We start from the raw sequence: 24,214 nt of genomic DNA on the forward strand, positions 1-24,214 counted from the left end.
CAAGTATGTATTTTATTGCCCTTTTACTTTCAGGAGAGTTTGGACTTTAGACTTCATCTTCGCTATGAATTTCTGATGTTAGGAATTCAACCTGTAATAGATAAATTAAGGGAACATGAAAATTCAACATTAGATAGGTAAGTCAGACTGTTATGATGTGAGAAAGTTTCTATGTTTTCCATCTATAATGCAATGCCTCATCAAGTGCTGGCCTGTGGTTACTTGTGCCCTGTCTGTAATGTAAAAAGCTTGTACCAGAATGTTAGTTCAGCTAATGATGTTTTTATAGTAAGACTTTGTTGATGAGGGAAGCAGCACATTATGTAGAAAACATAATGTGGGTTTTGGCGTTAGACCTGAATTCACATCTTATCCTAGTCCTGCCTCATACGTCCTTTGTATCCTGGTGAAGTTACTCCATTTTTCCGAATTTTGCTATTTTTGTACCTGTAAAAAAATAAGCACTGGTGGTGATGATGATGATGACAATTATTTTCCAGGAATATTGTAAAAATTGACTAAAAAACCTATGGAATCACTTAGCCCCTTCGATAGGCATTCTGTGAATGTTAATTTCCACTGCCTGTTCATTTGCTCATTTGCAATCGTTTTACTATCTCTAAGCTAACCCAACTTGATTTCAGAGCTTTTCTCTACCACTGTTCTCTTCTCTATATTCATATACTCCAGAATGCTCTTCTCCTTGATATTCTGTGAACATGTCAAAAACACTCTTGCATCAGGGCCTTTACACTTGCTATTTCCTCAGCTTCAAAAGATCTTTCACAGATGCCCAAATTGTTTCTTCCCTAGTTCCGTGGAGAGAGACCTTATCTAACCACTGTGTGTACATTATTCACCTCATCTGCCACCATTTTCTATTTTTTTTACCCTGATGTGTTTGTCTTCATAAAATGCATCCTGGGTGTGTAGAATACATAGTAGGTGCTCAATAAATACATGACTGAATAAATGAATGGCATGATCATTTGTTTTGTGATCTTTAATTCAGCTGGAAGTTAAGTGTAGGTTTATGGGCATGTTTTCCATAAACGGAATCCATGAATGCAATTTGGACTTGATTGTTTTTAGATTTAGTTTTAATAATTGCCTACTATAAGCTAGGCAGCCTAGACTTTTAAATTTTTCTCTTATTGTAATCTGTTTCACTCAGGTGATGTCTTTTTTCCTTAGAAAGAACATAGTTAAGTTGAAGCATTCAAATTTTGTTCCATTGTTTCTTTTTGAGATATCTCTGAAAAGTCAGGAAAACCCTTAGTATTCATGTCCTCAGTCCTGTGCACCTGTGTTTGTAGGATGTTCTACTTAATAACTTTTCTTTCATTATTTTTCAGGCATTTAGACTTTTTTGAAATGCTCCGAAATGAAGATGAACTAGAATTTGCCAAAAGATTTGAACTGGTATATATGCTTACAATTTTTCTGGTTTGACTTATCAGTTCACATTATTTCTCTTTGTAATGTGTGTTGTAGAGTTCACATGGACCAATGCAACCTAAAAGCAAAATTGAAGCTCTATTTTGTTACCTAAGTGGCAGGATTAGCTTCTGTTTGCTTTAAGTTTATTTTACACTGGGGGAATTGAAACTTAGATGTTTGATTTGATTTCTTTTTCCTACAAAATAGGTTCACATAGACACAAAAAGTGCAACTCAGATGTTTGAGCTGACCAGGAAGAGGCTGACTCATAGTGAAGCTTACCCGCATTTCATGTCCATCCTGCACCACTGCCTCCAAATGCCTTGTAAGTGTGTTTGTGACTTACATGTGTGCTTCTGAAACATTGTCCGAAGGGATCTGGCTCCTGCACAGTGCTGATTACATTCGGTGCACACCAGAGATTCCAAGCCTTGGTTTTATGACAGCCCAGTATGTGTGTCTATATAGCTTAACAGGTGTTACAAAATTTTTTTAATGAAACAAAATTTTGATTTTAAAAATAAAAAATATGCCTTACAACTTGTTTAGAAAGGTATAGAAGGTCCCTCTTGATCACATTAATGATCATTGCATGTCAAAATTCCATAAACTTTGGTAAGCATTGGTGCAGATGTTGTAAACATCTCTCTGGTTCTGTGGCTCTGAAGGGTGACCGCTGTTGACAAGTGTTCGTCCTAGCTTAGAAACAACTTGAGCATTTTCTTTCACTGTTCTCTTCTTTTTTAGACAAGAGGAGTGGCAACACTGTTCAGTACTGGCTACTGCTAGATAGAATTATACAGCAGATAGTTATCCAGAATGACAAAGGACAGGACCCTGACTCCACACCTTTGGAAAACTTTAATATTAAGAATGTTGTACGAATGTAAGTCTCTTCTTGTTCTGCTGCCTGTGAGATAATGGTGACAATGTAAGATATTTATTTATCCTATTTCAGAGTAACAACTGGGAGAGCTGAAATGTTCTAGGGGTCAAATATGAGTTACTATACACATGCACTATATCTAAGTAACATCTGGTTTTAAATGGGTTTCAAGCATGCGCTGAGGATTTTCTCTGCAGTAGACTATTTTTGTACCTAGGGAGAATGCAGTTTGCAGTGGACCTTTTATATTTTTTGTAATAAATGCTCCTTGAACTCTTACACAGGTTGGTTAATGAAAATGAAGTTAAGCAGTGGAAAGAACAAGCGGAAAAAATGAGAAAAGGTAAATGATGAGGCCCTAACAAGAGAAGAGGCTGTGCTGTTGGTTATTGGGTGACCTTGATTTCCATATATTTTGGAAATTTACTTTGATGTTTCTTGTTGACTTTGGTTCAAGCAGCCTATCTTTTCCCATCTTTTAAGGGCATTTGCACTGGGTTTCTTAAATTGAGCTATTTTAGTTGTCATGCTGATTCTCAAGTATTTTTTCCTTTTATTATAATCACGTAAATGTTTTGAAAAGCTTATAGCATTTGCTGTTCGGTATTCATTAAATCAAATTTTCTTAACTACTAATAATCCAAAGCCTTCCCCTACTCCATAATGGCTCTTTAAAGCATACTGGGTTTTAAGAAATACAATAAGGCACATGAGGGATTATCCAAAATTTTAAAAAAGAAGAACAGGTCACTCGGTTTCAATAACCCAGTTATCTCTGTGACCTTGACTTGGTACAGTTGTAAAAAAAAAAAAAAAAAAAAAAAAGTCATTTAGAAAATCAGTGACCATTGCTGAGATATGTGTTATGAATCATTAGCTGACCAGCTATTAGTGTATATTTTGAATATGTCTTTGATATTATCTCTCAGCATCAAATGACAGGAGAGACATTTATGTCCATCATTGTGCTAGCCATACGGAGAAATGTGTATCATTTTCCTTCCTGTTTTAAAATATTAGCAAATTGAAGTTGGCCCCTTTGTGGAAACAATTGTACTGCCAGCCACTATGCTCTCACCATACTGGTTAACTGACTTCCTTTTCCTTGTCCAAGTTATTCACCCACAGCCAATGAAATTGAATAGCACGCACCCCAATATTTAATGTGCTGAAAAGCGGGTCCAAGAGATGCTTAAGCATTTCCTTTTCTCTCATCATGTTTCCATTGAGCAGAAAAGCAGGGCCATAACTGATACCAGAAAATACCAAATGTGAACTAACTACTCTTATGTTACAAGTTCCTCATATGTATTCAGATTGCTCTCAAATAAGTGATATTGCACATGCATTTTAAAAAATAAATTTCAGAAACTGCTACAAAAATAGAAACATTGACTAAAAATCAGGGTAAAGAGATTAAACCAAAGAGAAAAATGGTCAATGAGTGGATATTTTAGGAATACACTCTATCTAGAGTATGGAGACTCAAGTGTACAAGTTGAGGAGAGCACTTAGGATGTAAGCTTTCATTCATTCATTCATTCATTCAGTGAATAATGCCTGTTGAATGCCTGTATGTCAGGCACTGTGCTGAGTTCTGGATCTGATTTTCAACTCTCCCCCTCACTCCCTGCGTGGATGGGCTAAGTCATGTCCTCTCTTCTCCCCTAGTCTCCACCTTTGCAACCTGAGAATTAACCCTAACTCACAGTGTGGTTGTGAAGATTAAATGACACAACAAATATAAGAACATTAGCGTAGTGTAAGGCACATGCTACTTGCACAACAAATGATAGCCACTGTTGCAGGATTTAGGTGGCTGCGATGAGACAAAAGAAAATCTCCATTGTCAGTGGGAGGAACAGGTTATTTTAATGTTTTAAGTTGTAGTCATGGGTACAGTCTAAAAGAGGAAAGGTTATAGTTAAATGTTAATTTTTTTTCTGGAAGCTTCAGGTGACAAAATCGTATTAAAGAGGGCACATAGTAGTCCAATGATAGAGGCAATAAGAAGACAGAAGTTCTATGGACCTAAAAGGTAGAGAATATTTGGGGAGAATTCTCTTTAGGGCAGCACACCCAGGAAGTGCTCAATAAAAGCTTAGTGACTAGGTGGTAAACAGGTACCATTTGTGGAGAGAGTCCTTTAGGTTGGAGCTTCCAACCTGGCATACATCATGATCATCTAAGGATCATTTAAATACTGCACATTCCCAAGCCCTTTCGCCTACCTACAAAATAGACTTCTTGGAATAGTGTCTGGGAAGCCTTGAAATGTTAAAACTTCTCAGATAATTCTGAGGCACAGCCAACCCTCAGTAAGAGGAAGGCAAGTTTCTAGTCCTGAAATTGTAAAAGAAGAATGAAATGGAGATAAAAGAAGGAAAATGGGATATAGTGAGGTCATTTTTAGATATATTTCTGAAGAAGTTAGGGAAGCACCCACAGAGTGGTAGAAGTGGATTGCTGGTTATTTTAATTCCAAGGCTGGCAAAATCCAGGGATTTTAGTGGCTTGAACTCCTCTCTGTAAACTCTGATTTTGGGGAACTCAGGAGAGAGGAGGTCAGAGATAAAACAAGAATTTAAATGTGTTATCAAATTCAGAAATAGAGACTAGCTCTATTACCATAGCTCTGCCCCAGTGGGTTATACCTCTAGTGGATTTATTGACATAAAAAGAATAGGAATTAGGGCCACGTATTTGAAATAAAAATCCACAGCCTAAACTTCGTTAGTTCTCTTTTCCAAAACTCATCACTCCTGTCAGCAAACTTATATCCATTGGCAATGTGAATAAGCATTATGCTGAATTGGATGCGCTATTTTATTATAGCAGGATTGAGGAAGTCAGTAGAACTACAGCTGAGAGTCAATATTTTTCTCCTCCGTATTACCATGGTTCTAGCATTCTGCTGACACCACTCCCTTTAAGATATTTAATATTGAGATGATAACATTTGCTTTCACATGTCTTAATAATTGTTTACTGAAAGCATAAAATACATCAAGTAGCCTTCTGAGGGGAGAGGGGAGAAATGACTCCCTCTTGGGACAAACCCTGGGTCTGGCAGCAGCTCTTCCTCACACATGAGACCCTCCCTTCTAGCCCTTCTGCTGGTGGAGGTAAGCTGGCAAACCTCACTCATAAAAGCTGAACTTCTCTTTGTCTCATTTCTAATTTGCGAAAAGAGGCCATTTGAATATTTATTTTTTCCTAGTATTGCTGAAGGACCATTTTCATGACAAGATTCTGAATGAACTTTGGTACCATTCTCCTCCACCAGTAATCACTCAAACTTTTGTTTTACACTTAGAACTCTGAGTGTAGAGTCTCTTCTTAAGTCTCTTACAGAACATAGTTAATAACGTTGTTCATTCGAAGCCCACTCCAAGCACAAACATCATTTAGCCCTTGAGTTGCTCCCTTTGATGGAGAAGAGGAATAATATTTACCTAATAAAGATCCTCATAATCTCTGCCATCATCCTCAGTCAATCTTTTTTTTAGAGAAAATGCATCAGCTTTGAAGACTCTCCTATTTTCATGTCCAATTGTTTTCATGTGTAGAGCACAATGAGCTACAACAGAAACTGGAAAAGAAAGAACGAGAATGTGATGCCAAGACTCAAGAGAAGGAAGAGATGATGCAGACCTTAAATAAAATGAAAGAGAAACTTGAAAAGGAGACTACTGAGCATAAGCAAGTTAAGCAGCAGGTGGCGGACCTCACAGCACAGCTCCATGAGCTCAGCAGGGTGAGGTCTTCCGCTCAGCTCACGGGCAGCTGCCAAGGCCTCAGTGACCCTAGTACCCTTCATCCTTAAGTAGACAACTTCATACTGGGGGAGCAAAATCTGAAATAGCTCACGATTAATCACAATTAGGAGACTCACTCCCTCTGCTGTCATGTAGGCAGCAGAGGTATTTGGGGGTGTGCATGTAAAAATACTGTACAAATCTAAGAGCAAAGGAAATTGTATTAGCTTCTTAAAGTGAAAACTGACTTCATGAAAACCAGACTTTCTGTGATGGTGCAAGAAGTGAGAAAGATGTGAATGCATCCCAGACAAGTACTTGGGTGCCAAATACAAAATGTTGATGCAATGGAGTCCATGAAGGCCCAAAAAAGTCCATTCAACTTTACCGATCCTTTAAACATTCTCAGAAGTGTGAATTTCTCTATCATACACATTTTAGGCAAAGTTACAGACTCTCAAATCATTCAATGAATTTACTTCTTCCATTGATCTTTTTTTTTTCCTATTTTTATCTTTTCAGAGGGCCGTCTGTGCTTCAATCCCAGGTGGACCCTCACCTGGAGCCCCAGGAGGGCCCTTTCCCTCCTCTGTACCTGGATCTCTCCTTCCTCCCCCACCGCCCCCACCTCCACCAGGTGGGATGCTTCCCCCTCCACCACCTCCCCTCCCTCCAGGTGGCCCTCCTCCTCCCCCAGGGCCTCCTCCCTTAGGGGGAATCATGCCACCTCCTGGTGCTCCAATGGGCTTGGCACTCAAGAAGAAAAACATTCCTCAGCCCACAAATGCCCTGAAATCCTTCAACTGGTCTAAACTGCCAGAGGTAAGCCATTTGCTCCAATCTTCCCTCTAATGGATAGCATTAGCAGTTCATTGTGTTGCCACTGAAAGGGAAAACATCCTTGACTGTTAAATGATTTCATTTTCTAGTATGGACTCAGGGTTCTCACTAGCTCAGATATTTAAGTGATAAAGCTGAAATAAACAACACATTGTTTGAAACCCTGCTCACTTTGAGTGTCTGGTAGACTGAAAAATTTGGGATAGAAGCACTTTTTAAAGAATAACCGTGCCTGTTCTTTTATGTATAACTGTAAACCATAGCACTTATTATATTGATGTTTCTAGAACAAACTGGAGGGGACAGTATGGACCGAAATTGATGATACAAAAGTCTTCAAACTTCTAGATCTTGAAGACCTGGAAAGAACCTTCTCTGCCTATCAAAGACAGCAGGTAACAGTGCCCTCCAGACACCAAAAAGTAGAAAAATCATGTCTTATCTGTGCATGATCCCTGGCCCATCAGCCATGGCCATGATGTGACAGGCACATATGAGTTCTTGGCTGTTCGATCTACCGTGATATGTTTCTGCAGAGCAGCATGGTTGTACATGTCCACGTCTGTGTCCAAGTGCCTGTCAGTTACATGTGAACAGTTGAAGGTATATAAGCTCCTTGTTAGGGAGTTTAATATCTGGTGTATGTCTAAGACCTTGTCTCTATTGGTGTAGAGTTTTGTATGCTATCACTTGTATTTAGTCAAAACGGGTCATCAGGAGAAAATGTTAGTAGAAGAGTTGAATAACTTCAGTTGTCAACCCACAGTGTTTATATCTAAAACTATTTTGGTTTATCTGAATTTTTTAAAAATACATATCAAATGATTACCATTTGAAGCAGAATGCTTTGTGAAATGCATGGAATTTTTAGAAGTACGGAGGTTTTTTAATTACTCTAATTTGGCCGGTAGATGGAACTTAGGAGTTTTTACTATATATCATGAACAGAAGTGGGGTTGTAAGGGCTGAGCAAGTGGGGAGATGGCAATGGTACAAATAAAACCAGAGAAGCTACTAAAAAATGAGCAAAGCTTTTGTAATAGTGGCAAAACCATGTGATTTGGTGCCTGCTGGCTCTCTACATTGACAAGGCCAACTAGTCAGCATCACTGTGTGAGCCCCAGTCACATCTGTGTGGTACCTCTTGCTCTTCAAGAGGGCATCGTGGTCGAGCCTCTTAAAGTTAGACCAGAACAGAACACAGCAAAGTGGCCACGTCTGGAGAGTTTCAGAAGAAAAAAGAAAAGGTGGATTAGGATCCCAAATATTCAAAGACTTGAGAAGAGAAAACTTGAGTCTTGTAGTGTGAGAAGAAAGATTCTTAAGTATGCCTGAAGGAGAGGAATGATGGAGAGAGCAGAGTTCATCCTTAACAGGAACACATGAATACTGGGCGTCTTACAGGGGCTTTCCTTGGGCTTTACTGAGAGGCCCTTAACTCCCAGATTAATCATGGGTGGAGCATCCTTAAACAAGCAGCAGACTTCCTAGCTGGTTTCCTTGGCTAAGTCCCCAAGAAAGAGTGTATCAGAAAAGAAATACTGAGCACCAAAAGAGTAGATGGACATGGGGGGAAAAACAAAAACTAAGGGTTTTTTGTTTCATTTTGTTTTTTCAAGATGGCCTTTGATGCATCTGAAATTGGAAAAAAAAAAAGCCAATATTTAAATGAATATTTTTCCTTAAGAAAGGGAAAGCTTTCTGCAATGCCTTTTATGCCAGTTTAATAAAATACAAAAATAGAGTTGGTTGCCTGCCATAGTGACATGAACACTTAAAACAGGAGCCCTCAGCTGCCCACCCCTACCATAAGTAGGAACGGAAACATGGGCAATGTTATGCAACCAAATAAGGGAAAATGAAAAAACACAATGAAAATGAGGCATTGGCCAATAGAAAGCAAAACAACTTATCTTTCAAAGGACAAAAGTTGTCTTTAGTCCTCACGTGGCAGGGACTGTGACCAGACTCATTCCTGATTAGCTGCAACATCCCACCTCTTTCTCTGTCTGCTGTCCTGAGAAGGTGTCTCCCTAGCCTTGACGTGAAATCTTGAGGCATTTTAGCAAATTTCCTGGTAATTCAAATAATCTTCTAACCCGGTTATATGCCCCATTGCTTTCCCACTTCAGTTTTTATCGCTGATACTGGTCTATGGTGATTGCCTAATATGAAGATTTGAGAATCATAGAGAAGTAAATTAAAGGAAGGAAAAGCAGCAGTTATTCCAAATGATGCTATTCAAGTCCAAGCATGTGGGTTGCATTTATTATAAAGGCAGGTGGTTGAAAGACCTCAGTTTACAAGACTCATAATTAACTGGCTTTCAGCAGAAGGTGCAGAAGGATGCTGCCAAAATGCTCTGGGACAAATATGTGGACAGTTCTCAAGAGCTCTGGGAGACAAGATTGCAGAAAGCCTAGCAATTGGGTAATTGTCTCCTAGCAACCAACACTGTTTAAGTAATCAGTAGGCATTCCAGTCAGGAGAGTCCAGAACATTTCAGTTGTACTTAACACTAAGTAGACCGGCAAGTAGAATCGGTTGTGACCATATTTTCAATAGCACTTCCTGAAGAAAAATTTCAGCATACCTGATCAGCTTGAGTAGTTCAAGTATGTTTTCCCTTTTGGTACAAGAATTTGAGATGAGAACTTTTAAACCATAAATATATTTTCTAAATAAGGATAATTTGAACCATTTTATTGAATTCACTGAATTCTGATAGAAAATCCAAAGATGTGGACACTTTAGTTGGAACATGTAGGACACTGTAAAGGAAATAGGGTGCCTGTCATTGAATGTCCCTTTATCTCATGACCGATGGAAATACTCAAGACCTATGCATTTTCATCTCAGTCTTGGCAGTGCATTGTATAATTCACTTGAACTGCTCTCTTTTCTACTCCCAAATGAATACTGAGGACCTGTTTTTTTCCATGGTGTCTCCTCTTTTCCTCCTTCCAGAGTCATGACACTCTGTTCAAACTCTCTGGACTTCAGCCAGTTGTTTGGCTAGATACAATTCTCAGATAGGCAAAGGAACACATGAATACTATGTATGCATGCAACAGGAACCCTGCACAGAGTAAGATTTTGGAAAAATTTCAGTAATATCAGATTAGTATAATTTAGATGAGTACTGAGAAATGGCACTTAGGGAATATATACAAACACGTGTATATGCAAACACACACACACATATATATATACACACACGTAGGTACATAAACTATATCCAGTTGATTTGAGGAATCAATAAAATCAGAACATATATTGTCTGCTTTGTATACAAAGTACTTCAAAGGATGAAAAATGTATTAAACTTTTGCACAGGCCCACAGTGTAACTTAGAGTATAAAAGCAGAGATGAGGAAAATCTGTAAATAACTGTAATATGGACTACAAGATGATAATATTAAGCCTCTATTACATTCCTGATGCTGAGTGTGATATACACGTTCCCAATCTCGTCAACCTTAAGATTTAGTTCTCAAGGAGCTATTATACTGATTTTTTCCCTTAATGCTCACCCCTAACTCTATGCGTAGATATTATTCATATTTTATAGATAATAAAAACGTGGCTTGGTGTGTATTTAGTGACTCCAAAGGGACATAATTCTCAGTTTCACTTTGTTCTTCCCTATTGTTTTTATTCATTATAAATGTCAGACTTCGTATAGGATTTTCTTTAACTCCAGCTTTAAGAACAAGACTACTCCTATTCAGAATGTTCTGTTCAGTGCAGATATCAAAGGTGTGCAGAGCTGATTATGTAAGCTTATGTGCCATGTGTAATGGGATCTAATAGGCAGTTATTTTTCCACTCACATTCCAAAAGTTCATTGGAAAGTCAATTTCTTGAATCTCAGGACCTCTTTTTCTCATTGAAACTATATTATACGTGATTTCCAGGTCAGCCACAAAAGACTGATTTAAATACATAATGTAGCACATTGCATAGTAGTACTTTTCAGATACAGTTAAACAATATTCATCTCTGTTTTATGGGAAATTTTCATCCGTAGATTCTATAAATTCATTTCTCTCTATCTATACAATTGAATAGAGGGGAAATGAGCTAAAGGTACTACATTTACCTAAAGAGAGTCATATCTCTGTAGCAACCAATTAACAACTCACTATCTCTTCCTTCCCCCTGGTCTTCGCTTGAGGACAGCCCTTCCTTAAGGATCCTATTGTCATCACATTGTAAAACTTCAAAGCTTCTGCTCTGGGATAGGAACAAAGAATAACTGTGGTCCCAGGCTCTGAATCCGACCTCTCCTGCTTATATGTAATGCATAAGACATTTTGGGGGTTCCATTTAGAGCATTCAATGATATCTTCTGATTTTTTATAAATTATCAAAGAATTTTCATTTTTTATTCTCTTTACAATTTTTATTCCATATGTCTAATTTTCATATTGAAAAATTTTAAGATTTAAGATATTTATTTAAATAAGCTTAATCCTTAGCCATGGCACATGAAGACAGAAGAGAGAATTATAAATATTTCTTAAGACCAAGTGTAAGTTGTATAACAAGTACCAAGTGTACTTGGTAAGAGTTAACCAAGTACAGGGTTTTATATAAATATAGTGTATGAATTTTTCTGGATAGGGATCCATAATTTTTACCAGATTGACAAAAGTCTATCTCAAAAAGATTAAAAACCAATCATGTAAGAGTTATGATTATTTGTGAAGTGTTGAGTCATTATTCCATTGTGGAATTCAATCTACAGCACTATCAGCACTGCTTCCTGAAAATGCAAGTCCCAACTTCCTATTTATACTCCAAGCCCTAAGCTTTATGCCAAAAGTTGCCTGGAAAAACCAGACATCCTGTTAGGTGAAGCCAGATATAAGTGATTCTACCACATTTGACCCAAGCCATTTAGAAATATCTTTTGTTATTTCCATCTGATTTTTGAGTGAATAAGGTTTCAAAAAGAATGTAAACTTAACTTGAAATAGGCTTGGAAGCATCGTTATTTCTAACATGCCCCTTGCAATGAAACTTATAAGCTTTATGATTTTATTTCTAATGTGCCAAGTAAAGGACTTTTAAAGAAGTTGAATCTTTAAGCTAATAATTGAAGAAACTCTTGTATGGCATTCTTTATCCTCTCCTCTAGAAAGATAAAATATATTATGTAATTATTAACTATTACACTTACTACTGGTGCTGGTTACAAATGGAAGATCTCGAAAGTTGTTTTTCTAGCTCAACTGAAAGCAGAGCAAAAGGGGAATAAATGGACTTAATCATCAGCTTGAAAGATGAAATAATTGTATTATTGTAGCTTCCAAGTATTGAGCTCCTACAGTATATTAGGTACTATACAAAACGCATTACATGATTGTCATGTTTAATCTTCACACCAATCAGTTGTTAATTAACCCCATTTTACAGACAGACAGACTGAGCCCCAAGCCACACACCCAGTAAGTAACAGTTGTCTGATTCCACAGTCCTCTACACTAGAGGTCAGAAGTCTTAATTTCCTGACATTGGGAACTTAAAAATAGGATGAGTTGCCAGTGAACTTCAAAAATGTTTCTTATTTGAGGGTCAGAAAGTGAGAGCAGGATCTAAGTTTAACTACCAACTCTCTCTTTAAGAGAAAAAAAATAGGTTAAGATGACCTCATGGAGTTCACTTCACCATAGTCTTTTTTGCCCTTGAAAGGAAACTGCTTTTACAGGAAGAGTCCTAAGGAGCTTCAGAGTAGATAACTTGGCAGTTATAACAGAGACAAAAGAAAACCGGGATATCAGAGGAGGAGTATTCATTGTTTTTTAAACGCCTTTCTAGAAAAGCAGTCCCTCCTTGTATGGCTAGAGTAAGGGGAGGACACGTTCTGTTTCCCACTAGAGGAATTATGTGAAACAGCTCATCTGTGTAAAATTGGCCTTGGCAGTGCTGCCGAGACCAATGAAACCTTAAGGAATCTGCTGAGCAAATGCTGGTTGTGCAAGCTGTTGGCCTGAAAACTGGGGCATGTTTTGCACAGTGAAGCCTTACTCATTTCAGCATTGCAAAAATATGAGACGTATGCTGTAACTTTCTCATAGCATGTCAGTTACCTCTTCCTCGTTGCCTTTTTCACTCCAAGTCTTTTCTAAAAACTATTTCCAGAAGAGACTGTTGACCTTGTATGCTTGAACAGCCCTGAGGCAGTTAAGACAGGGCCACCAGTGGCTGCACAGCACACGAACCACTGATTTTCTCTTAATTGCATGTTCTTTTTCCTCATACCTACCTGTAGCACCTACGGGCATTATTTGGACTTTATAGGGGTGTTGAGGGTTAATATTACTGACTTGAGTTGTCAACCTGTCTTTCCTCAATCCTTCTTATAACACAAGATGACAGGAGATTATTTCCATCAAAAAAGTACCTTTTTTTTTTTTTTTTTTTTTTGCTGTTAACAGTAGGAATAGTTTCCTCAAGTTAATGGAATTGATTGATATTCTGCTTCAAGTAAAAATCATCATGTTGAGTAAATGGAGCTAGTGGTCATTTCAAAGAGGATTTGTTCCTTTCCCAGCTTGGGTCTTTCTGGGGTGTTTTAAGCCCTGTCTTTTCTGAATTTGATTTTCCACCACTGAAAATTGGGTACAGCAAATGTCATCATCTTTCTCTACCCTGAATGCTTAGTATTGTGCTCTTCACAGTATTCAGCCAAACTTTCTCATCTTCATCAACTCTCACTGATGATCCCAGGGGTATAAATCATCTCTTACACTACATCACTTATTTCCTTGACTGCTTTGACTTTTCCCCGTTTGTTGCTGTGATTTCTGAACTGCATGTATCTGATTTGCCTTTTCCATGCCTCTGCCATGGCTGTAGGATTTCTTTGTGAACAGTAACTCCAAGCAGGTAAGTGAGCTACTACCTAAAGCTTGCTTAATATAACTCCTTGGCTCACTGTAAGCTTGAAGTCTCTTCGTTATCCAGGATTTTGTTTTTGTTTTTTAAATAGTGTAATCTAATGCCTAGGTAACTCCACTTTGGATTTCAACTCTTAAATGAATATCTAGAGGTTCGCCTGGAATTTTAGCACGAGACAGCTGACATTTGATCACATAGGGCCTCATATTATAAATTTCATATTGCCTTTGTTTTCCAAACTATTACACAGTTCTAGGGCTCTTTGGTTTCCTTACTTTTTTTAATGCTACCGTTATTGGCATAATAATTTATGTAATTGTTTGATTTTTTTCCTCCTAATTCTTGAAGGGGAAATATTTGAAAAAGGCTTGATGGCGTATATAATACTTGGACTATTGTCTTCTGATAGTATTCAAGTACTTTTTACAGATTGCATAGGCTGTAGTTGAATTTAGATGCTTGATACGTTTAGCATCTGAGCAAGCCAGATTGCAGTCACGTCACTACAAATTCATTTTCTTTTTAAACTCTAAAAATTTAAACAGTGGTACAGACTCATGTTAAAAACAGCAGTCTGGTCCAAGATTTAGTAGTTTGTAGAACTGATAATGTTTGATGTTCTCCATAAATTCATGAGGCTTAGTAGGAAAGTACATAGAATTTTTAGAGCTTAAACAGACTTTAGAAATACCACTTTAATTCAACCGCCTCATCAAATGAGAAAACTTTGTAGGTAAGTTGAATGAAGAATTCACCTAAGATTCTTCATCTTTGTGTAAAGTGTACATACAACTTTGCAAAAGAAAGAGCTACTTAATAATCAGTTTTCTTACATTTCTAAAATGCCATAATCTACTTTTCAATTGATCCTCTCTCCTAATGAAATCAAACTTTATATTTATCAAGTTAGCCTCTACCTTTTTATTATTACCAGTACTCCTGTTGCTCAGTTTACTCTAACAGTATGTTATATATAATTATTTTTGTTTGTTCCACCTAAGATTATAACTGGCAATCATAGCTTACAGATTTCTGTACAGCAACAGAATATGGAAGTAGTGTTTTATTGTTAGTGTAAGTAACTGAATTCATGCCTCAAACTTCCTGTTCCCATTGTCCATCAGGCTCCAGGGTAATGAAGGGTACCATCTGGCTTTTGGAGCTTCCTGTTGTACATGAAGATGTTTGAGAGGTTTTATCATTTAGCTTTTTTGAGTGCTCAGGATGCAAATGGTTCTGGGGTGAATGGGCCTTGCAAGTGGCTGGACTGGCAATGGCAAGCCTCAGCTGAGCCTGATTCATAGTGACAGTTCTTCTGTCTGCAATCCATAGGAATTTGGGGGACAAAAGGAGGGCACCACTCACTGATAATTTATGCACACTTAGCATCTTCAACTTAGAAGCACTTTGTTCTTCCAAATAATGCTTTTTCAAATGTGGGTGGTCAGCTTTTCTTATTATTTCCTTTTACCAACTAGACTGTAACCTTTGTTTCAATTCTACCATCTCTCCGCACTCCCCACCTCACCATCTCAGCTTTGCCCATGTGTGTATGTGTAGAGTGTGTGTAATGTGTGTGTGAACAAAAATGTAAAGGAAAGTGTGTGTCTGAAGTCTGAATGTCCCTGTTGGACTTTGATGGATTTCTTTCGTGCTCTTTACAGAAAGAAGCAGATGCCATTGATGACACTCTGAGTTCCAAACTTAAAGTCAAAGAGCTTTCGGTGATTGATGGTCGGAGAGCTCAGAATTGCAACATTCTTCTATCGAGGTATTGTTGATGTTGAATAAACATTCCTAGTAGGACCAACATTTCCATTCTGTGGCTTAAAACCACATGTTAGTGATTTTGTTTTAATTGTGCTCTGCTGAGGTACAGTTCTTTGGATTCCCTTCTGTTAAAATGAGAACAGCTCTTGGTGCTTACTTTCCCTAGTGGAACACATCAGAGCTGAATGCCTTCTTTCTCAATGCTTAATTTCCACAGACCTCTAAATTTAAAAGCAGAATATCTTAAGTCAATCTTTTCTTCCCAGAAAGCCGGTAAAATGGATTTGACTTTTATTTACACTTCTTGGCCTTAGAGATATTTTGGTCATTTAGTAGCATTGTCACAGAATCAGGACCAACAGATGAAGGCTCTTTGTTTTATTTTGCTTTCTAAAGTCACCTTTTTACATTTCAAGCTCTTTTTGAGCATTTTTATAGCTAAAAGAATATGTAAATCTCAAACCTCCATGAAATGCTAATTTTCCCAGTTCAGCCCTGTTCAGAAATCTTTCTCATAATTAGTGAACCATCACAGCCTTGGAACTTGAAAAGAAGAAAGGAAATTTGGGAGCCTGAAATCTGATTGCAGCTTCGGGCAATGTTGTCAGGTTGTTCTGGGGATGTCAAATCGCTTTTCTTTACCTAGTTTCTTCTTTTCTCTAAAAGGAACTTTCACATTAGGCAAAGACACCTAATACTTATGGAGTGAGTGAAGATATAAAGAATCTAAATGTTGGGGCTTTAAAGATAAGTTACATTCTGGAAGGAATGTTGCATATGCATTGAGGCTGGTATAAGGTGACTTCTTTTTCAGGGAGAGTGAAGAGAGGGAAAGTAGTAGTCCTTATTATTTCAATGTACTTAGAATGCATTTCTTTTAACACAAAGAGCTGCTGCTTGGTTTTCATCATGGAAGTTGATTCTTAGCCAGATATGTATTACTTCAGGGAGCAAATGTTTCTTTCAGTGAAGAGAAATTGAACCTTAGTGAGATCTTTGAATTTTAATGCAACTAGTAAGGTAACCTGAACCATCCTGTTAGCATTTTATTTCTGCCTCTGGCTGAAAGCTGTGTAAGTGACCAGACCCTGTATTTATTCTGACTTTTGTTTCATGAACTATGCTAAGGTTAGATAAAATATCTATCTGCTTTAGGAAGACACCACTGAAAATAATTTGAAGGTCAACTTATTTTTCTTTTCCAGTAACCCCCACCCCTTATCCACAGTTTCACTTTCTGTAGTTAGTTATTCATGGTCTAGTACAATAAGATATTTGGAAATAAACTGCATTCACATAACCTTTATTACAATGTATTGTTGTAATTGTTCTGTTTTATTTTTAGATATTGTTGATCTCTCACTGTGCCTGATTTATAAATTAAACTTTATCATTGGTATGTATGTATAGGAAAAAAAATGTAGTCTGTGTAAGGATCAATACCATCCACGGTTTCAGGACTCCACTGGGGGGTCGTGGAACATATCACCCTCCAATAAGGGAAAACTACTGTACAGTGTAAACAGTTCGTTTTGTTACCTTTTTACAAGTAGCATTTCTAATAGCAAAATTAAATTAATTTGGGGAAAGTTGTGGGGATTTTTTTATATCCTAGAATTTCTCTCTATATTTTATGCTTGTACCATCCAGACGAACGCTTTAAAACACTTGGCAAAGGGAGCTGTCACGGAATTTCTGTAGTGTTGAAATGCCTTTAGAGTGAAAACCGCGGCCTCGTTCCTCATTGACAGATTATTCGGTAGTACTAAGTATCAACCAGGGTAATTAAACTAGATATAGATAAGGTTACATCTGTTTCTGGCAAATTTCCCATTCTATTATTGAGGGAATTAGTTCATATTTGTGGTATGTAATTTCCTTGTAAGCTTAGGCGCTGACACTTTTGAGGTGACTTAGAACTTGAATGTATCTTAAACTATCTTAAGACAGTTTTAAGAACTGGCCTCACATCTGTCAGATTATCAATTAAAATTCAGTTTAGTGGATGTGTTATTACAGTGAGCACAAAAAGCATGTTGTTGAGATCAGGAGTTAAGGACCAGCCTGGCCAATATGTTGAAACCCCGTCTCTACTAAAAATACAAAAATTAGCCGGGCGTAGTGGTGCGCGCCTGTAGTCCCAGCTACTCGGGAGAGGTTGAGGCAAGAGAATCGCTTTAACCTGGGAGGTGTCGGTTGCAGTGAGCCGAGATTCCACCACTGCACTCCAGCCTGGGTGACAGAGCGAGACACTATCTTAAAAAAAAAAAAAAAAAAAAAAAAAAGCGTGTTGTGTGTTACAAAGTAATTTTGAGTCCCATTTGACCTGCTGGCCATTGGCCATGTTGATCAGGATTCAGTGCCATGTCCTTTTGTGCTCAGTGGTCAATTGTTCTACTCTCTCATCAGGAAAGCACAGAATGACATGTTAAATATTGTGGTAAAAGTGAAAAAAATTAAGCAAATTTATAATTTGTGTTTTATTTAGTTTTTTAACCAATCAGCAGTTTACTTTTCATTCTTCCCTTTTTGTTGGCAATTTATTTCTATGCACAAAAGGAGCTAGGCGCATAAAAGGAGGAGAAAGAAATATGAAAACGTGTTCAACACTTTTTTTCTTAAACAGTCACCACTTTGGAGCATTTATTTGCCTGGCACTGTGCTGAGTGCCATAGGATATACTAAAAGTTAAGATAATATTGCTGCCTTTGAAAGCATGTGACTGATTGGAGAAGAAAAATGACACCTGTGAGAAGATTTGTGCGCAGTTCAGGGCTTATACTGGTCTGACTGAAGGACACAGAGCTCAGCTGTGTAGGAGGGGTGCCAGCAGAGCTTACTGTAGAAAGTGGGCCTCAGAGGCAAGGACTGTTACATGACAAGAGGAGACCAGGAAGGCGATGTCAAGGAGGCATGCAGCAGCAAAGATGTGGGAGGGACATAAGCATAGCTAGTAAAGAGAGCCCTGCAGTCCCAGCAGAGAAGTATCAATTGGATTGAATGAAACCAGGCAGGAGAGCCAGAGATTCAGGACTTGTGCATTTATAAGGACATGAGTCAGCCCAGGATCACATCATAGCCTCCTCATCTGTAAAATGAAGATCACGAGAGTAGCAGCCCTGCAGTGGCTTGTGAGAATTCTACCTAGGAAGTATGCAGCCCCTGGAAGGGTGCCTGCCTGGGTACTGCCCTGTCAGTGTCCTGTTTATGTATCCATGGGATCAGAACTGGTACCGTTTGTTCAGGAGGACACCGTGTGTTTGTTTAATAAAGTTTTTTAGTTTGGGCTTTCGGTTTCGCAGGACAGGTTAGAAGGGGTTAACAGCTGGACCAGGGCAGCCATCAGATAAGGGTCTCTGTTGTCCAGGTGAGACTTGATGACTGAGGGACAGCTTCAAGAGAGATGAAGAAGCCCTTGAAGGCTGGTTTTGTGCTTGGGGACAATGAATAGGAATGTTTCAAAGATTATGTCAGCATTTCCCACCTTCCCACACTTATTCTTTCCAGCTTATTTCATTCCCAGAGGCTGGTGAACTTCTCTATTTCTTATCTTGCTGTCTAGGGATTTATTTCCTGGCAATGCCATCATTACAGCAGAGTTCACCACAGTGAAAGCCTGTGGCGTATTCCATGGGCTATATTTTAATGAGCGCTTGGGTTCACAGTATTTACGATTATGCCTTAAAGGTCTTCCTCATATTTTACAAATGTCAGTGGACCCTTTTGGTCAAGGGCACCTGCCACAGCTTTGTCTGAAGCCAAGCAAGGCAGTTAGAAAGAGGCCAAGGCGGGCGGGGCGCGGTGGCTCACGCCTGTAATCCTAGCACTTTGGGAGGCCGAGGCAGGTGGATCATGAGGTCAAGAGATCGAGACCATCCTGGTCAACATGGTGAAACCCCGTCTCTACTAAAAATACAAAAAATTAGCTGGGCACGGTGACATGTGCCTGTAATCCCAGCTACTCAGGAGGCTGAGGCAGGAGAATTGCCTGAACCCAGGAGGCGGAGGTTGCAGTGAGCCGAGATCACGCCATTGCACTCCAGCCTGAGTAACAAGAGCAAAACTCCGTCTCAAAAAAAAAAAAGAAAGAGTCCAAGGCAGGGAAGAGGTGCCGACTCTCCCCATGCCTGAGTGAGTAGGGTATTTGCAGCCTGAGTGATGAAATCATTTGAAGCTCTCAGAGAGAGATGGCCTAAAAGGTGTGCATTTGAATGGGGAGTCCAGAGCATCAGGGACCATGCCTTTCATGGGAAGAGAGTAAAATGGGCACATCTTAGAGAATTCATTTCTCAGGTCCTCAGGGAATAAGCAACTTTTCTACTGTGTATGGGTGACATGTAGCAATTTAAAATTTACTCTGTTTTGTTCCCTAAAACAGACCTCTCCTCCAAAGGGGTTGGGGGAGACAGAAACTTGGAAGCAGGATTATATTGCAAAATGAACCCACCTAAAACACAATTTTATGAAGTGTTCTGCTGTTCTTTTTTTTCCAGATGCTCACTTAGCACGGCAGCCTGGGTGTAGTAAACCACAAAAAGCTACTCTAAAGTAGGGGGATTTGGCCTAAATCCACTGAAGCAGAGCTAAGGCTGATCTAGCCATCCATCCTTATCTTAGTTACGCCTGAATGTTCCAATTCTCTTGGCAAATTTTTGAAATATTTGAGTAGAGCAGCCTAGAGTTGAATACTGTTTTAAGATGGCTGGTTTATTTCCTGCCTAATAAAGAAAGTTGGAGTAGATGTCTCAAAAGTTGCCACCCTCCAGCACTCTAGAACAGTACCAAACTTTAAAGACAATTAATTACAGAGATTAGAGACTGATTCTGTGGATGACAGATGATACTAAGAACTCTGCAACCTGTAGAACCATCCCCGAGGGTGGGGTACCTTTCTCCCCTTTCCCTTAAGATAGGGTTTCTTTGTCAGATCCAACAGGCCACGTGCATGGCGTTTAGTTGACAGGTAGATTTTCTTAAGTACTAGCCATTAAAGTCTCCAGTCTGTTTGTGGGCCACATTAAGAGAAACCAAAATTGTTTTGAATTAGAGCTGGTGTTCAGTCCAGACAGCCTCTGGGGGTTGAGGAGCATAAATATATACAATTTCAAAAGCAAGAAGTTCTGTGCTCCATATGGGGAGCTAATGAAATGCAAATCTGATACTTCAAGTATTGTTCTCACTCTGATTTTCAACTCCTCTTCTTTTAAATGCAAAACAGAAGGACTCAGCAGAACTACACCATAAAATGGTTTCTTCAACTCGGTGTGAAAGGACACAGAACTAGTTTATTTTTTTTCTTATAAGCAGAGCTCTTCTCGTGATTATAGATGTTTTTCACAGCCAGTTGGTTTTCATCATTGGCAGTTTCAGCCTTGCCTGTTGTTACTGTTTCTTGGCCTTGCATGCCCACACAATGGTGTTTACATTTAAATTGACTCAAGGACCTCTAGTGTCCTGGAATCTAGGGCTACCCAGTTGAGGCCTTCATCCTGTAATTCGGTTTTCCCGCTGTTGTATACTTTACTCATGCCAACAGCTAAATTGTTCCATTTAAGTAGGGGGGATTTTCTAACATTGGTATTCTGGGAAACATGTTCATGAGGCAGATCGTCCCAAGAAGGACTAAAACCATTTGAAAAAGTCTACCAGGGTGAGGGTGGCTGAAACGGCGTGGGGGTTATAATGGCACCACAGCTCAGAGGAGGTGATAGAACGGGACTTCTTTGTCAGCTTGAACGATTTCGCATTTTGCCTAGATGCTTTTTCGAGTTTGAGAACATGAAATAGAAGAGAATGGTATTATTAGGAGTCCCAAATTTTTTCCTTCTGTTCTCTACTTAATGGCACATGAAATAACATTCAGTTTAAATAGCAGGGTGGATGGTTTTAACAAAATCATGTCCCAAGTCTAGACAAAAAGACAAGCCAGAGGCATCCTTGGTGGGGTGGCTCATCCAGCTTCACCTGGGGGTTCTCTTCTTTTACACTGCCTTTGAGTTCACGCTTTCACTTATTCAGCCCTCACCTTCATCTGCAAGCCCATGGCTGAGTGTGTGCTTTACACACCTTTGTGTCTTGAGGGCTGCATCATATCTTGTGGTTCTCCCAATGACTATAATCACTGTTAAGAACCTCATCTTCTATTTCCTTGTTGATACCTCCAGGCCTAATGGATATCATACACAGAGAGGAGGAAACACTGGTGAAATAATGGATATGACAGTGCTTTGAAAAGTGATCTTAATTACCATACTAAGCACTGTTTAATGCATTCTTAGCTGCATATGAACATTTAGGTTAGAAAAGTACTGCTACTTTGTTTTTCTAGTATAGAAAAGTCTGTCTTTTAGAAGGTACATATAGTTTATTGTGTTCGAAAATGGCCAGGAGCTTTGCTAAGCACTTTGCTTAATCCTCATGTGCACACATACAAACACAATGCTTTTTCTTGGCAGGGATGCAGTTATGTAGTTATTACTATCCCTGTTTTACAGATGAGGAAACTGAGGCTTCATAAAAATGTTTTGCTGTAGTCACGCTGACCAGAAAGTGTCAGAGACAGGACTGGGGCCCAGTGTCAGAGACAAGACTGGGGCTCAGTCTAATAGAAGATGAGGTCCTTAACTGGGTCACACCAAAGCCCTACCTTCAAAAGTTGCATGTGACATATGTACATCTTCTTGCTCTATATTTGTGTGTTTACGTCTTTATCTCCAGTCCTAAATATGACTCTTCTTCAAGAGCATAGACTAAAAGAACAAATCAAGTCATGTAAATATGCCACATTAGTTATAGGTTGTAAGGAAGTAAGATTTTAAAAACCTTACTTACACACATAGGGAGTCATGCCTGTAATCCCTGAGCTTTGAGAGGCCAAGGTGGAAGGATTGCTTGAGGCTAGGGATTCAAGACCAGCCTGGGCAACATAGTGAGACCCCCATTTCTATCAAAAAAAAAAAAAAAAGAAAAGATCTGGGTCTAATGCTTACAAATTAAACAAAGGAATGATTCTCTTGTTGCAGCTAATAATGCGATTAAGATTTTTTGCCCTGGGTAAGACTATTGTTGCTTTTTCTTTTTTGAGACAGAGTCTTGCAATGTCACCAGGCTGGAGTGCAGTGGCATGATCTCGGCTTACTGCAACCTCCGCCTCCTAGGTTCAAGCAATTCTCCTGCCTCAGGCTCCCAAGTAGCTGGGACTACAGGCACATGCCCCCACTCCCAGCTAATTTTTGTATTTTTAGTAGAGACAGAGTTTCACCTTATTGGCCAGGATGGTCTCGATCTCTTGACCTCATGATCCGCCTGCCTCGACCTCCCAAAGTGCTGGGATTATAGGCGTGAGCCACTGCGCCTGGCCTTAACATTATATTTTATAGTCAATACTTTGTTGTTCTGACAATCAAGACACAGATTCCTGATTAAATTAGTAAATCATTTAAGTTGATGGTAAACAGAAAAAGAGAAAACAGATTTGTATTTTTGCTTAAATCCTTCCCTATGAGATATTAACTAGATAAGGAATATTTGTATAAAGAGTGTGAGACTAGCAATCAAGACTCTTGGGTTTGTGGTTTCTGTCATTTTTTATGTTTGACCTTGGACAAATCACTTGGCCATTCTGGGCCTCAGTTTCTCTATCTATTAACAAATGCCTTAATTATGAAGTACTTATATACTTTATTATGCATATTATCTGTTTCTCAACTTTCTAACAATAACATGAAGTTTCTAGCCTTCTCAAAATCCATTTTTTACCTGATAGCAAACTTTAAACACTCCTGACATATAAACAGGTCAGAAACTTAGTTCCATCCTCTCACCTGCAATTTACGGATCCTATGTGTAAAAGAAAACAATTGTGTGTGGGTATTTTCCCTAATTCTAATCTTCCAATCCCTTGCTTAGGAAAACTAAATCATAGAACATAGCAGCTTTGTCCTCTGCGTAAGCAGAGCATTACAAAGCCCTGAAAGAATGTTAAAGCAGTTTTAAAATCCTATTTTTAGGTTCATTATTGTCAGGAAATAAGCTTTCACTGAGAGATTTTGACAAAACAAAAAGTACTTAAAATCAGCAGCTGGAGTAGCAAAATGAATTATGTTAAATTTTAATACTCAGATCAATATGGTTGATAACAAAATATTCTTTCTCCAGGTTGAAATTATCCAATGATGAAATCAAACGGGCAATTCTAACAATGGACGAGCAGGAAGATCTACCCAAGGACATGTTGGAACAGGTGAGCTACCAGATGTATCTCAGAGTAGAAGTGAAAACCGACTGTCAACAGGGAGTGGGATATTGAGAACCTCCGGTTGTTGCTAGTGGATCATTTCCTATCTATGAATCGAGGAGGCTGAACCCAGTTTCCATGTGACTCTGTTAGGAAACTTAATGACCTTATTCTCTTATTGCTTCCCAAACTGATGGGTGAAAGGAAGATCAAGTTTATCAAATGCCTAGGATCCACGGTGTCCCTCAAGCTGCAATTAAGTCTTATACCTCAGTAAATCATGTAAATCTACTAGCTCTAGAAGAAAATCTGTGTTTCACAGGAATATGGAGAATCCCACTAGCACTGTGAGATTGCCAACCATACTACAGAAACTGA

General features: G+C 38.8%; 1 protein-coding gene across 2 annotated transcripts in view; it reads left to right on the plus strand.

Moving 5' to 3' along the window:
* Nucleotides 1-24,214, plus strand: part of DAAM1 (dishevelled associated activator of morphogenesis 1) — a 186,814-nt gene that overhangs the window by 137,657 nt on the left and 24,943 nt on the right. Inside the window, exons 8-18 of one of the 2 annotated variants that reach the window (XM_012442281.3) lie at nt 34-137; nt 1,356-1,422; nt 1,648-1,765; nt 2,188-2,326; nt 2,611-2,669; nt 5,896-6,083; nt 6,607-6,906; nt 7,212-7,319; nt 13,789-13,818; nt 15,495-15,601; nt 23,758-23,842. In XM_012442281.3, coding sequence (XP_012297704.1) covers nt 34-137; nt 1,356-1,422; nt 1,648-1,765; nt 2,188-2,326; nt 2,611-2,669; nt 5,896-6,083; nt 6,607-6,906; nt 7,212-7,319; nt 13,789-13,818; nt 15,495-15,601; nt 23,758-23,842 — 1,305 coding nt within the window. The remainder of the gene's footprint in view (nt 1-33; nt 138-1,355; nt 1,423-1,647; nt 1,766-2,187; nt 2,327-2,610; nt 2,670-5,895; nt 6,084-6,606; nt 6,907-7,211; nt 7,320-13,788; nt 13,819-15,494; nt 15,602-23,757; nt 23,843-24,214) is intronic. The other variant, XM_012442283.3, reaches the window with a different exon arrangement.

The sequence above is a fragment of the Aotus nancymaae genome, unplaced genomic scaffold (genome assembly GCF_030222135.1).
Source record: "Aotus nancymaae isolate 86718 unplaced genomic scaffold, 86718_ANA_hifiasm-v0.15.2.pri h1tg000062l, whole genome shotgun sequence".
Taxonomy (NCBI): Eukaryota; Metazoa; Chordata; class Mammalia; order Primates; family Aotidae; genus Aotus; species Aotus nancymaae.